At 39.4% G+C, this 14,186-nt stretch overlaps 1 protein-coding gene across 1 annotated transcript in view; it reads left to right on the forward strand.

The window, feature by feature from the left end:
* The first annotated feature begins 1,450 nt into the window (after window positions 1–1,450).
* Window positions 1,451–14,186, forward strand: part of CCDC25 (coiled-coil domain containing 25) — a 35,549-nt gene continuing 22,813 nt past the window's right edge. The window contains exons 1-3 of the mRNA XM_040237085.1: window positions 1,451–1,638; window positions 8,780–8,827; window positions 12,009–12,048. Coding sequence (XP_040093019.1) covers window positions 1,479–1,638; window positions 8,780–8,827; window positions 12,009–12,048 — 248 coding nt within the window. The 5' untranslated portion in view covers window positions 1,451–1,478. The remainder of the gene's footprint in view (window positions 1,639–8,779; window positions 8,828–12,008; window positions 12,049–14,186) is intronic.

The raw sequence follows: 14,186 nt of genomic DNA on the forward strand, positions 1-14,186 counted from the left end.
AAGAATACTGGAGTGGCTTGTCATTTCCTTCTCCAGGGGATCTTCCCGATCCAGGAATCCAACCCAGGTCTCCTTCATTGCAGGCAGATTCTTTACCGACTGAGCTACGGTTACTTCTTCTCTTTTTTTTCCTAGTGATGTTAGGTGAAGCAATTTAAAAAAATTTTTTTCAAGTTAAATAAAAAATTAAATCACGGCAGTAGCATCTACGTGCCAGGTATTCATGCACGTTTTAGTGTTTTATTTCATTCACCACAGTCTATGGGATATGTACCATCATTCCCATTGTATAGAGAATAAAACTGAGGGCCTGAAAACAATTACTATTCATAGGACAATGTATATTCTTCCTTTGGAAAGCTCAAAAGTTCCTAAAGCACTCGTTTGTTATTAGCTACTGTTATCTTTGTGTACCAGCTCCTAGTACACTCTCTGGCACATTTCTTAGTTCTAAAAAAATCTAGTTCAGTGATGCGCTTAACTTCACATAATAAGAGAATATAAATAATCAGGTTAAAGCGAAGTGCTGTTGGGAACTGAGTCAGATCATTCCCACTTTACAGCCGGAAGATTTGAGGTTCCCTCAGCCTCGTAGGTAACAGATGGCAGATCTTGGATTTAAAGATAGAACAGTACGAGCCCAAACGCAGAGAGGCATACTGCCTCCGGTGAAACTAACTTTAATTCTAGATTGTTCACCACGTCCTAAATCTTTTACACCTATTAACTTACTTAACCTTGGCAAAATAACCTGTGAATTAACCGCTCCATTCATCCTCATTTTGCTGGTAAGTGCAGCAACCGAAAGTGCCCAACAAGTGATGGAGCTAGAATGAGAACAGTGGAGGAATTTAGGTTCATTCAAATTTTAATGAGCTTCTATACTAAGTTCCGGAGAAGGCGATGGCACCCCACTGCAGTACTCTTGCCTGGAAAATCCCATGGACAGAGGAGCCTGGTAGGCTGCAGTCCATGGGGTCACAAAGAGTCGGACACGACTGAGTGACTTCACTTTCAGTTTTCACTTTCATGCATTGGAGAAGGAAATGGCAACCCACTCCAGTGTTCTTGCCTGGAGAATCCCAGGGACGGAGGAGCCTGGTGGGGTCTATGGGGTCGCACAGAGTCGGACACGACGGAAGCCACTTAACAGCAGCAGCAGCATACTAAGTTCCAAGTACTGTGATTAGTTCAGTGAAAGCGTAGCCATGAAGGCACAAGGTTTCTACTTTCGGGGAGCCCAGATGCGGGTGAAAAACGGCAAATGAAACCAACTTCATAGCCCACAGGGTGCAGGTTCTAAAAATAAAGCCAGGCAGTGGCATTTTTCTCTTAAGATAGTTCCCCGCATCGTTTTCCACCCACTAATCCTCCTGCCTCCATCCTCTCTCCTTTGACGCCCAAATAAATCGAGTTCCGAGCGCGCCGACACCGCCTCCCCGCTAGAATTGAAGAAGGCGCCGGCGACTGGCGTTAGGATGCGACCCGACGTCAGCCGGAAGTACGTGGAGCAGTTCCGGGGAACGCGGCCTCCGCGCTTCCGGTATCCTGAGCTTCCAGGTTTGAGTACTGCTGCTGGGCGCTGTAGTTGTCCCACCGCCGCTGGGATCATGGTGTTCTACTTCACCAGTAGTAGCGGTGAGTGGTCGCCGAGACCTTCCGGGTCCCTGTCTTGACTGTGGGGCTCCGAAGCCGAGACCTCGAGGCCACCGCTAGCCTGGTCCTTAAGTGATTTCTCGGCAGTGGGTGCCTCTTCCCTTGTCCTGTCTCTCCACCGTGTCCGTCCCAGTCCTCCCAGGGTGCCTCCTCGTCAGTGCCTGGTTTCGGGAGGGGGGAGCGTAGAGGGACCATCCCCAGTGCTCTCTTTGCCTCCGGTCGGTCTTCTTTTCCCTCAATTAGAAAGAGCTGTCGCTACCTGGAATCAGGCAGTTTGTGGACTTATTCACACTACATCGTGAAGTCTTCTCTTTCCCACCCACCCCCGTAACATTTAATCTTGGCTGCTCTCTGGTAAGAAAGGAGTCACCCGCCAACAACTCTGCCTTACAGAAAGTGCGCCTTACCCTTCCAGGAAAGGGTTATTGGGTTTGGATGCTACCGAAAGACTCTGGAGTGGCGAGATGTACACTCACTGGGCAGAGTTAATGTCCCAGATTTTGAAAAGTGACATGATAGTTTCTGATTTGTCTTTGGCAAGCAAGAAAAGGGTGTGTTTAGTCCCCAGGAACTGCAGTGCCTTCGTTTCTCTACTTATATTTTTCTCTTTGCCTTAAATCAACCCCCCAGTTAGCTGCTCCTCTCCAGAGACAGCCCTCGCCTATCTTTTCCAAATGCCTTTTTTCTTTCCTTGTTCCCACCCCAGGATTGCTTAGGTATATCTCTTGGGGGAATCCCCTTAACACAATGTATATGTTCAGCATTGCACTTATCATTTGATGTTAAACTTTTGTCTGCTTGAGATAGAGTGTAAGCCCGTTTGAGGGCAGGTACAGGCTCTCCTTGATCCACTAGCATAGTGCCTGGCTCTTAATAGGAACTCAGTAAATACTGAATAAACGAATGCTATTTTTTGACTTCTAGCACACACTATTCTATTGCTACTCTCTGCCTACTTGTTAAAGATGAGATTTAAGTGAAACCAATAATAGTGGTTATGTGGGTTTGAACAGGGAGGCACTTGCTCTTTAGAGATGAGAAAGTTGAAGCCCAGGAAAGTTGTAACTCAGAGCCCCTCCTCTGCTACTCCATCACACTGTCAGATCTCATTTTTCTCAATAGTTTAGGCTTCCACAGTGTGCTATAAGCCATTTCTCTGTTTCTGTGGGCTTCATTTTTTCTTATCCATATTATTAAAATTACTAGAAACAAAATTCAAACTAGCCTGAAAAATCATTCTAAGCTCCTAATTGCATTTTTATCTGCTGTCTGTCCTGTTCTGCCCCTCTGTCATAATATAACAGAAGCATCTTTTTGTAGCTTCTCCACTCACCAGAGTCCTTGACAACATAGTTATCCATACAAGTCCAACAATGGAGTGACAAATATAGGCAGGGCATGTTGTTGTCCTTCTTTAGTTGCTAACTCATGTCTGACTCTTTGAGACTCTGTGGACTGTAGCCCACCAGGCTCTTCTTCCCAGGCAAGAATGCTGGGGTCAGTTGCCATTTCCTTCTCCAGGGGATCTTCACTGACTCAGGGGTCAATGTCTCCTGCATTGGCAGGCGGGTTCTTTACTGAGCCACGTGGGAAGCCCGAGGCAGGGCATGTAGGTACTAAATGTATTTTATACAGGCTACGTTATTCTTCTTAAAGCGATTCTAAATTCTTTGAGTGCCAGTCATATACACGGAGATGCCCCTAATAGAGCAGAGGGATTTAGTTGATTTGTGGGTCATTTTTTCCTCATTGGCTTCCATTGTGGCATCAGAACTGCTTCCTGTCGGAAAAATATTTGGCCTCTTAATTCTAATAAATCTACAATTGTGCAGCTTTTAAAATTGCAGAGTAATATAGTAGTAAATTTTTTTACATATTCCAGTACGGAAAACAATTTGAACATACAGAATCTTCAGGAAATGACTTCATATAGATAGATAGCCAAGCTTTTCAACCAACTGATGGTTTACTGCAAAAAAAACCCCAAAAAACCCTTTAAAAAAATGGGCTGGAAATCACAATAGAAAATTTTTGCCTTCTCTTTTAAAATTAGTATCTCTGATTAAAATCTGCTTATTCTTTCATGCTCCCATAATAGACTAAGGAAACATTAACCTTGCTGTATTTTCAGTGTCAAATTCAAGATGCTCTGATTTATGGGTTCCTGCACATTAGTGCATTACGCATGTTAAGTTCACTTAGTTTTTAGTATCTTTTACCAGTGTCCATCTCAATATAGATGGTTCTGTAAATTATGAAATTATCACAACGCCTCAAAAGTTGGGTTGATTGCTATACCTGAGTCAGGAGTCTTCAAGAAAACTAGTTCTCATACTCATCACATTATTTGGATGAGAGTTACAAGAGTACTGGAATAATTCAGTTTACTCTTCCTTTATCCCTCTAACATGGAAAGGGAAAGTCACTCAGTCGTGTCTACTCTTTGTGACCCCATGGACTATACAGCCCATGAAATTCTCCAGGCCAAAATACTGGCGTGGGTAGCCTTTCCCTTCTTCAGGGGGATCTTCCCAACCCAGGGATTGAACCCAGGTCTCCTACATTGCAAGCGGATTCTTTACCAGCTGAGCCACAAGGGAAGCCCAAGAATACTGGTAGCCTATCCCTTCTCCAGTGGGTCTTCCCAACCCAGGAATCGAACCAGGGTCTCCTGCATTACAGGTGGATTCTTTACCAACTGAGCTATCAGGGAAGCCACGGAGGAGAGCTTAATTGAGACTTCTTACTCAGAAGTCATGCTCCTTTTTTTTAAATTTTATTTTCTATTTTGACATTTCAGTCTTTTGGAAAAGTTACAGGACTATTAAAAGATTTCCTTTATAGCCTTCTCTCAAATTCCCCAAATTCTAACATTTTACCACATAGGCCTTATCTCCTTTTCCCCTTTCTGCTTTTTCCACGTTTTCCATCTCCCCTTGCCCCACTGTCTCTCTGCACACACACAAACACACTCACAGTTGTTTTTTTTTTTTTTCCCTGAACCATCTGTAAGTTCTGTCTTACCCTTAAATACCTCAGAGTATTTTTCTTAAAATCAAGGATATTCTGTTATCAGAAGGCATTGTTCACTATCCAAATTAGGAAATTAACATTGCAGTGATACTATTACCTAGTCAGCAACTTTTATCCAGTTTTCATCAGAGTCCTATGAATTTATCACAAAAGAAACCTGCAAATCAGTTCTTGCATTCTATTGTCATTCATTGCTCTCTGGAGTCTTCTGGTTGGAGCAATTGCTCAGTCTTTGTCTCTCATGACACTGTCTGTTGAAAAATTATTCTGTAGAATGCCCCTCAGTTTGGGGTTGTAGCAGTTATGTTGTTAACCACCTCATTTTATAGGTCCGCCATCCATCATCTGTCATTCTCTTGGCAGGAGCTTAGCTAGCTTGCCCTGCAGAGACAGCTTTGTTTACTTCAATCATTTAAAAAAAAAAAACACATTTTTTCTGATTACAAAAACCATCTATATATTTTGTAAGCAAGTAGGTAAGGTCACTGTTAACAGTTAAATATATATATATCCTTCCATAGTATAAAGAAAATGGGTGTGTGTATTAGAAACATATGTAAGCATGTTTATATGTACAATTATTTTTTTTTACATATTGAATCTTACTGTTTGTAGATAACAGAAATACTGTGCTGCTAGTTATTCACCTACTCTTTCTTTTTAATGGATCCATGGTATTTTGTCTGTGTGTTCTCTGGTCTTAATTAATGCCTGTTCAGTTTGTATGAAGAGCTTCATTGCTTGGTGAAATGTTAATTAGTAGGGTACGTACTCCTAGTGGTGACATGATAGGATCAAAAGGGTGTACAAATTCAATAGTGCCTCAAGTGAACCTCTGAAACACTTTTTATTTTTATTTTTTATTTTTTTAATTAATTAATTTATTTATTTTAAAAATTTTTACTTTACAATTCTGTATTGGTTTTGGCATACATTGACATGAATCCACCACAGGTGTACATGCGTTCCCAAACATGATCCCCCCTCCCACCCCCCTCCCCACAACATCTCTCTGGGTCATCCCCGCGTACCAGCCCCAAGCGTGCCATATCCTGCATCGGACATAGACTGGCAATTCGATTCTTACACGATATTATACATGTTTCAATGCCATTCTCCCAAATCATCTCACCCTCTCCCTCTCCCACTGAGTCCAAAAGTCCGCTATACACATCTGTGTCTTTTTTGCTGTCCTGCATACAGGGTCATCATTGCCATCTTTCTAAATTCCATATATATGTGTTAGTATACTGTATTGATGTCTTTCTTTCTGGCTTACTTCACTCTGTATAATCGGCTCTAGTTTCATCCATCTCATCAGAACTGATTCAAATGTATTCTTTTTAATGGCTGAGTAATACTCCATTGTGTATATGTACCACAGCTTTCTTATCCATTCATCTGCTGATGGACATCTAGGTTGTTTCCATGTCCTGGCTATTATAAACAGTGCTGCGATGAACATTGGGGTACATGTGTCTCTTTCAATTCTGGTTTCCTCCGTGTGTATGCCCAGCAGTGGGATTGCTGGGTCATAAGGCAGTTCTATTTGCAATTTTTTAAGGAATCTCCACACTGTTCTCCATAGTGGCTGTACTAGTTTGCATTCCCACCAACAGTGTAGGAGGGTTCCCTTCTCTCCACACCCTCTCCAGCATTTATTGCTTGCAGATTTTTGGATCGCAGACATTCTGACTGGTGTGAAGTGGTACCTCATTGTGATTTTGATTTGCATTTCTCTAATAATGAGTGATGTTGAGCATCTTTTCATGTGTTTGTTAGCCATCCATATGTCTTTGGAGAAATGTCTATTTAGTTCTTTGGCCCATTTTTTGATTGGGTCGTTTATTTTTCTGGAATTGAGTTTCAGGAGTTGCTTGTATATTTTTGAGATTAGTTGTTTGTCAATTGCTTCATTTGCTATTATTTTCTCCCATTCAGAAGGCTGTCTTTTCACTTTGCTTATATTTTCCTTTGTTGTGCAGAAGCTCTTAATTTTAATTAGATCCCATTTGTTTATTTTTGCTTTTATTTCCAGAATTCTGGGAGGTGGATCATAGAGGATCCTGCTGTGGTTTATGTTGGAGAGTGTTTTGCCTATGTTCTCCTCTAAGAGTTTTATAGTTTCTGGTCTTACATTTAGATCTTTAATCCATTTTGAGTTTATCTTTGTGTGTGGTGTTAGAAAGTGATCTAGTTTCATTCTTTTACAAGTGGTTAACCAGTTTTCCCAGCACCACTTGTTAAAGAGATTGTCTTTACTCCATTGTATATTCTTGCCTCCTTTGTCAAAGATAAGGTGTCCATATGTGTGTGGATTTATCTCTGGGCTTTCTATTTTGTTCCATTGATCTATATTTCTGTCTTTGTGCCAATACCATACTGTCTTGATGACTGTGGCTTTGCAGTAGAGCCTGAAGTCAGGCAAATTGATTCCTCCAGTTCCATTCTTCTTTCTCAAGATTGCTTTGGCTATTCGTGTTTTTTTGTATTTCCATACAAATCTTGAAATTATTTGTTCTAGTTCTGTGAAAAATATCGCCGGTATCTTGATAGGGATTGCATTGAATTTGTAAATTGCTTTGGGTAATATACTCATTTTCACTATATTGATTCTTCCGATCCATGAGCATGGTATATTTCTCCATCTATTAGTGTCCTCTTTGATTTCTTTCATCAGTGTTTTATAGTTTTCTGTATATAGGTCTTTAGTTTCTTTAGGTAGATATATTCCTAAGTATTTTATTCTTTTTGTTGCAATGGTGAATGGAATTGTGAAACACTTTTTAGTTGTATTCCTGCAGTTGGTATTTGTCCAATGCTGTGCAAAGGGCTTATCAGGATAATACAATACTTAACTATAGACACATCTCTCTGTCAATTAGTCAATACAAACATTCTCTCCTTTCAAACTCCTCTCAACTACTTCCAAGTAATTATGGATGGTAGTCATCATAACTACTCACTTAAGGAGTTGGGAGTCTTCTGTTCCCAAGAAGGGCAACTCTGCTTGATCATTTAAGGAGCTTGTCATTCGCAAATTACAGGGAACCCTGAATTTACCAATCTACAAATGAAGGAGTTCAGAGCTCCACTTAATAGAGTAGTTCCAGCTCTGGAGCGACAGCCAGCAGACTGGCTAGCCCAACCTTAACACCTGTCAGCCAGGCTTTGTAGACAGAGACCCAGTGGATGTTAATTCAGAAGTCTAGATCCAAATGGGGTCTAACAGATTTTGGTAGACTAGCTCAGAAACTCAGGACCCAGTTAAGATTTCAATGACAAAACCTAACTGATTGCAGATGGAGGATTCGCACAGCAAAACACGCTAGCTCAGGAAAGCCAATATCATTTCTAAGGTGAGCCATACCCGGAATATTCAGTTTGATTTAGGGTAGGAGTTCCTAACACCAACTTCACATTAGAAATCGCTATTAAAAGAGATCTTTTTAAAAAAACACCCAATCCCCAGAGATTTGAATTTGGTTGGTCTTAAGTGAGCTGGGGCAAAATTAGGTGATTCTATAAATAGGGTTCAGTGTCACTGATGAGAAGAAGCTTGAGAACCATGTTTCCCCTGAATGTGGTAGGGAGCCAGGTATGATTTGCAGCACCCCTGGAATGCAACTAAATCAAATCATGGAAGATAAACCTTACCTAGGTATAGAAACCTATTTTTAAATGGTTGAGGTGATGAGTTTGGGTGGTTTTTAGGGGGGGCAAAATATATATATAGAAGAAGGCAAAAGTAGATGATGGAACTGGAATTGCGTTGTGCTGTCTCCCTGAGAAAGTAGGAAAGTAGCCGTTTTTAAGAGGGTTAGTTAACGTTTTACAAATGGTCAGTATTTTAGACTTTGTAAGCCACATAAGGTCTCTCTAGCTTATTCTTCTTCATTTTGCTTCTTTCAGCCCTTTAAAAATGTAAGAATCATTCTAAGCTGAAGGGCTGTCCAAAAACAAGGCTGGATTTAGCCTACCAGCCATGTTTTGCCATCCCGTCATAAGCATTTCTCCATTGTTTTTCCCACCAAATAGGTGTGTCTGTAATGATGTTATCTAACTATGTCTTATTTTTGTTTTGTCTTAGTTAACTCATCTGCTTACACTATTTACATGGGAAAGGATAAATATGAAAGTAAGTTTTCAAAAGCATTTGATTTTGAAATTTCCAGCAGGTAAGTGTCAGTTGCCTTTTCTCTCCATGGTTTATTGGATGGGTTTTCAGTTAACGACTATAACCCATTAGAAGGAATTCCAAATGATTAATTTTCTTATAATGTATTGTATCCAGTGATAATTGAGAGAATTAGACCATTTGTTGCTGATTAGGAACTGACGTAGTTTTGTGGTACCATTTGATTTAGGGGTGATGGGAATCAGAAGTTAACCATTGCTGGTTTTCATCAAATAAAAATAATCTGTGGCTTAGACTTTTGCAAAGATCCTTTTCTGTACATTTTTATCTCATTTGAGAAACATATCTTGGTTTTTTTGAGGCAGAAGATGGTTCTTTTTGAGTTGAAATGTGAACAGTGTTTTGAAGCTTTATTGACCACTCTCACACATATACCTATATCTTTATATATATATATATATATATATATATATATACACACACAGACACATCTATCACATAAAATGTATATAACATTATAAATATGATGTGATAGTTATATAACAATATAAATCAGATCTATACAACAGTTTTGAATCCTGCTATAATTATGAGCAGACTCAGTATAAGCAAGACTATATCACATCCTAGCCAAGAGAAAAAACCATATAGTATAACTCATTTTTAAACAGTTTTTTCCTTATAATGAATTTATGCCATTGACTCTGGGTGTGACTTAATGGAGAAGCAGTGTGCAGTGTATTACAACTTGAGTTTTATATTTCTCCTTGTAATCCATGAATGTCCTGGGTAAATTTTCTCATGGCATCCTCCTGATGAACGTAACTGAGGATGCTACTGATACCTCCCTGTATTACACTAACCAATAATGTACAGTTATATCTCCTGGAGTTTGCTGAAACTCATGTTCCTTGAGTCGGTGATGCCATCCAACCATCTTATCCTCTGTTGCCCTCTTCTCTTCCTGCCCTCAAGCTTTCCCAGCATCAGGGTCTTTTCTAATAAATTGACTCTTCACATCAGGTGGCCACAGTATTGGAGCTTCAGCTTCAGCATCTGTCCTTCCAGTGATTATTCAGAGTTGATTTCCTTTAGAATTGACTGGTTTGATCTCCTTGCAGTCCAAGGGACTCTGCAAGAGTCTTCTCCAGTACCACAGTTTGAAAGCATTGATTCTTCGGCACTCAGCGTTTATGGTCCAACTCTCACATCCATATGTAACTACTGGAGAAACCCTAGCTTTGATTATACAGACCTTTGTTGGCAAAGTGATGTGTCTGCTTTTTAACATGCTAAGTTTGTAATAGCTTTTCTTCCAAGGAGCAAGCATCTTTTAATTTCATGACGGCAGTCACTGTCCACAGTGACTTTGGAGCCCAAGAAAATAACATCTGTTACTGTTTCCACCTTTTTCCCATCTGTTTGCCGTGAAGTGATGGGACCAGAATAGGGGTCAGTTTTTCTCCGAACCTAAAACTGCTCTGAAAAATAAAGTCTGTTAAACAAAAGCAATGCAAAATGAGATAATATTAATAGCAGACATACAGAGAGTAAATGTGATTAGGGAGAGCCAAGAAGGCTTCTTGGAGGAGTGGGTTAAAATGGACTGGCTAGATTGTGGAATCCTTTAAACCTCAGTTGTAGGAATTTCTTTCTATATATATAAATCTAGATACAGAGTTTATGCCTCTGGATATAAATTTAGATTCTACCCAGACCCCACTGGAGTGGTGTTTCACTGTTGTTAAAGTATATGTAGGAATAGACATCTGTTGTGTAGAACATCTTTTCCCCAGGTACTTTTAGAGTCATCCACTCTCCTAGTCTGCTGTTAAAATGGTATTACGTTTTTCAGGTGCTATCTTCTCTACTGTGCCTGGCACATCACATTTACTTCTAATAGTCTTGATGACTTCTGACAAAGGACTGGATGGAACAAAAAGGAATTTTAAGTTGGACAGTTTACTTTCACTAAAAAAGCTTTCTGGTGTGATGCCAGCAGGTGTCACCAGGGAGCCAGACATTGCCCAAATGAAAAGAAGTTTTTATAATTTCCTTTTTCTCATCTTTCTGATTACTTGTTGGAGGTTTGCTCAACTTTTTACTTGCACTTATAGAAAACTCTTCAGAAAACTCAAGGTGTATGCATTTTCTTAAAGTGCCCTCATCAGAGAGGGGACTCTATCATCTTTTTGCTTTTCTGGACAATAAATACCTCATTCAAGTTAGATAGATTATACTTGAGTACATTTAAAATCTTCATATGTGAATCACTTTGTTTACCCTTTTAAAAAATCTTTTTATCTAATATCAATACCAAGTAATGCTTCTGTATTAAACACAGTTACTAATTATTGATATGATTCATTGGAGGTATATATTAAAATAAAATGTACACACATGGGAATTCCCTGACAGTCCATTGGTTAGGTCTCTGCACTTTAACTGCCATAGCCCAGGGTTCAATCCCTGGTAGGGGAACTGAGATCCCACAAGCCATGTGTGTGGCTAAAATTTCAAAAAAAAAAAGGCATACAACTTAAACAAATACTTCACCTTTGTTCACTTCACCTTTTGAACAAATACTTCATGATTATAATTGTTCAATTGTAAAAACTGTTAAAAGTGTTTTTTAAAAAAAGAAGTTTAAGTGAAATATGCTAAAGTTTACTGTAAGTTGGGAAGGGAAAAAATACCAGTCTTTTCCACAAAACTTTTTCTGTCTCTTAATGAAGAAAAGAGTAATTCAAAAAGGCTTTGATGATGGAAAATTTAAAAAAGTTTTTTGAACAGTTTTTGTTTTATTTAAAAATTATTTTTTTTTATTGACGTATAGTTGATTTAAAATATTACTTTAGGGAATTCCCTGGCAGTCCAGGGTTAGGATTCAGCACTTTCATTGCCAGAGCCTGGGTTCAGTCACTGGTTGGGGAACTAAGATCCTGAAAGCTGTATGGCATAGCCAAAAAAAAAGAACCAAAGAATAATTTTAAAACTGAATTAAAATTTTAAAAATAAATATTAGTTTCATATGTACAACATAGTGATTAGGTATTTTTATAGATTGTACTCCATTTAAAGTTATAAAATTTAAAGTTATTACAGCTGTATTTCTCTGTGCTGAACAGTATATCTTGTTGCTTATTTGTTTCCTTTTCTTTGTTCTCTTCTGTCTCTCCAGATGAAGATCTGATAAAGTATGGCTGGCCTGAAGATATTTGGTAGGTAAAAAATTTTGGTTCTGCTGTTTATAGATCGTTATTTACTTTCTGAGACTTGGCCAACCACCTGGCTCCTGTGATTAAAACTACAACTCATGGTTTGCCATTTGTTTATGACTGTTCGGTGGTGAAAAGCTGACCACCAGCTCCCTTCACTTATAAGTACCACGTTAACTGGGAAAGACGTCTCAGAGATGGACCTCAGGCCTGACTGCAAAGGTCTTCAGAACATAGGCTTGCTTTTACCGCCTGTGTGTCTCCTCAGAGTAGGTGGCTGAGACCACCTCACTGAAGCCCCAGAGATCTCCAGATCTGTCACGCAAGAGATAAGAATGATTATATATGTTATGTAGTTACCTGCTGTAAGGTTTGGGGCAGACATACCTGCAGAGAAATGATTACATATTCAGATGCACTATGAAAGGCAATTCACAACAGCCTTTTACCTGACATTAAAAGAAAAAAGTAAGTGGAAGAGAAATTTCCAACATTCAGCCTACATCTCCTGGAGTGCACTTACTGAACTGGTGTCTACAGGTGCCTGATACCCATTTCAACACTCTTAATATTAATAATCTTGAGATTTAATGTCTTGTTGGAAGTGATCGACTAGTACTTCCAGAAGCTATTTGAGGTCTGATGTGAGTCGGCATAGCCCTAAATTTCAAGACCTGTTCCAGTTCATAAACCATTAATCCTGGAAACATTCCGAGGCATGCAAAAAACGAATGAGTTGATCTGCATTCCAGGGCAGATTTTCAACCTGGGTCACCTTGACGTAGACCCTGGAACTGAACCTCTGGGAATGTCAACATCTGAGTTTATACTAGGAAACCTCCTACAGTACTTGGAAGCAAAGAGTTTTTCTAGGATTAAATGAGAATGGAACTAAACTCATTTTTTAAAGTCTTTATTGAATTTGTTGAAATATGGCTTCTGTTTTATGTTTGTGGTTTTTTTTTTGGCTGTGAGGCATGAGGGATCTCAGCTCCCCAAACAGGAATCAAACCTGCACCCCCTGTATTGGAAGTGCAGAGTCTTAACACAGAAGTCCACCATGGAAGTCCCTAAATTCTTTTTAAACAAAGGAAAATAGAAAAACTCTGCGTTTACTGCCTCCAGACTCCCTAATGAGTGATCTATCCAGAGAGCCCCCTTGAAGAAGTGAAATTACCCCAGCTTGGGGTACTCTGCATCTCTACAGGGTTGGGTCAGGGAGGCTCATACACTCAAGTTTCTAGTCTCTGTATTCAGTGAAGGGTGATAGTGATTAAGCAGGGAGAGGAAAGTTACTGGAAGAGAGAAAGCTAGGGAACTAGTGGGCATAATTTAAACTTGGAGTGAGCATTTGGGATGTTTGTTAAGCAACCTTGCTCCAAGTGGTTTACAGAGCTGACTTTTTTTTGTCTGTTTTACACTTCAGCCAAAGCCCTGAATATCTGTACATTTCCCCTGCTCTTTGTAGAGGTGTACCTATAAGCCTGAAGTTCATGTAGATCAGCAGTGGTATTCCTGTGTGTGTTTTAGTACTTTGACTGCCTGTGTATGAACCCAGTATATATGTATGTTGAACTGTATATGTATTTACATTGACAAAATTCCACATCAGGGACCTGTAAGGGAAGTGAGAATACCGTCAAGCTACTATGGGTATGTAGAAAAGAGTTGTTGTAAATAGAGGACTTTAAATTGGAATGGGAGAAGGTTTCTCAATTGAGCTTGCTTATGAATGGGGTATTTTCTAACATCCTCAAACAGGGTAGTGAGATACAATTTCTAGATTTTCAAGAAGCTTATTTTCTGGCTGGACAGTGCTGAGCAGAAGAAAATCAGTAGGAATCTCTTACAAGAGAATGCAAATGAGTAAATGAACCTGAAGAAGAAAAATAAACCAAGATGTTATGTTCATTTCTGGCTGTCAGTATTTGTGAGGAGTAAAACCTAGGGTCATCATAGACTGCCAAAAAATGTGTAAAACTCTTTTGTGTTCAAGTCACTAGCAAGATGCTTAACCTTTTTAAAGAGGGCATTGCAAACAGCATAATCTTGACCTTTATATAGAATCACACTGTCTACATCTTGGACTGGGTATAAATGTGTAACCATTTTCAGTTCTAAAAAATCCTTTAATGCTAATA

This window comes from Oryx dammah, unplaced genomic scaffold, assembly GCF_014754425.2.
Source record: "Oryx dammah isolate SB20612 unplaced genomic scaffold, SCBI_Odam_1.1 HiC_scaffold_1, whole genome shotgun sequence".
Lineage (NCBI taxonomy): Eukaryota > Metazoa > Chordata > Mammalia > Artiodactyla > Bovidae > Oryx > Oryx dammah.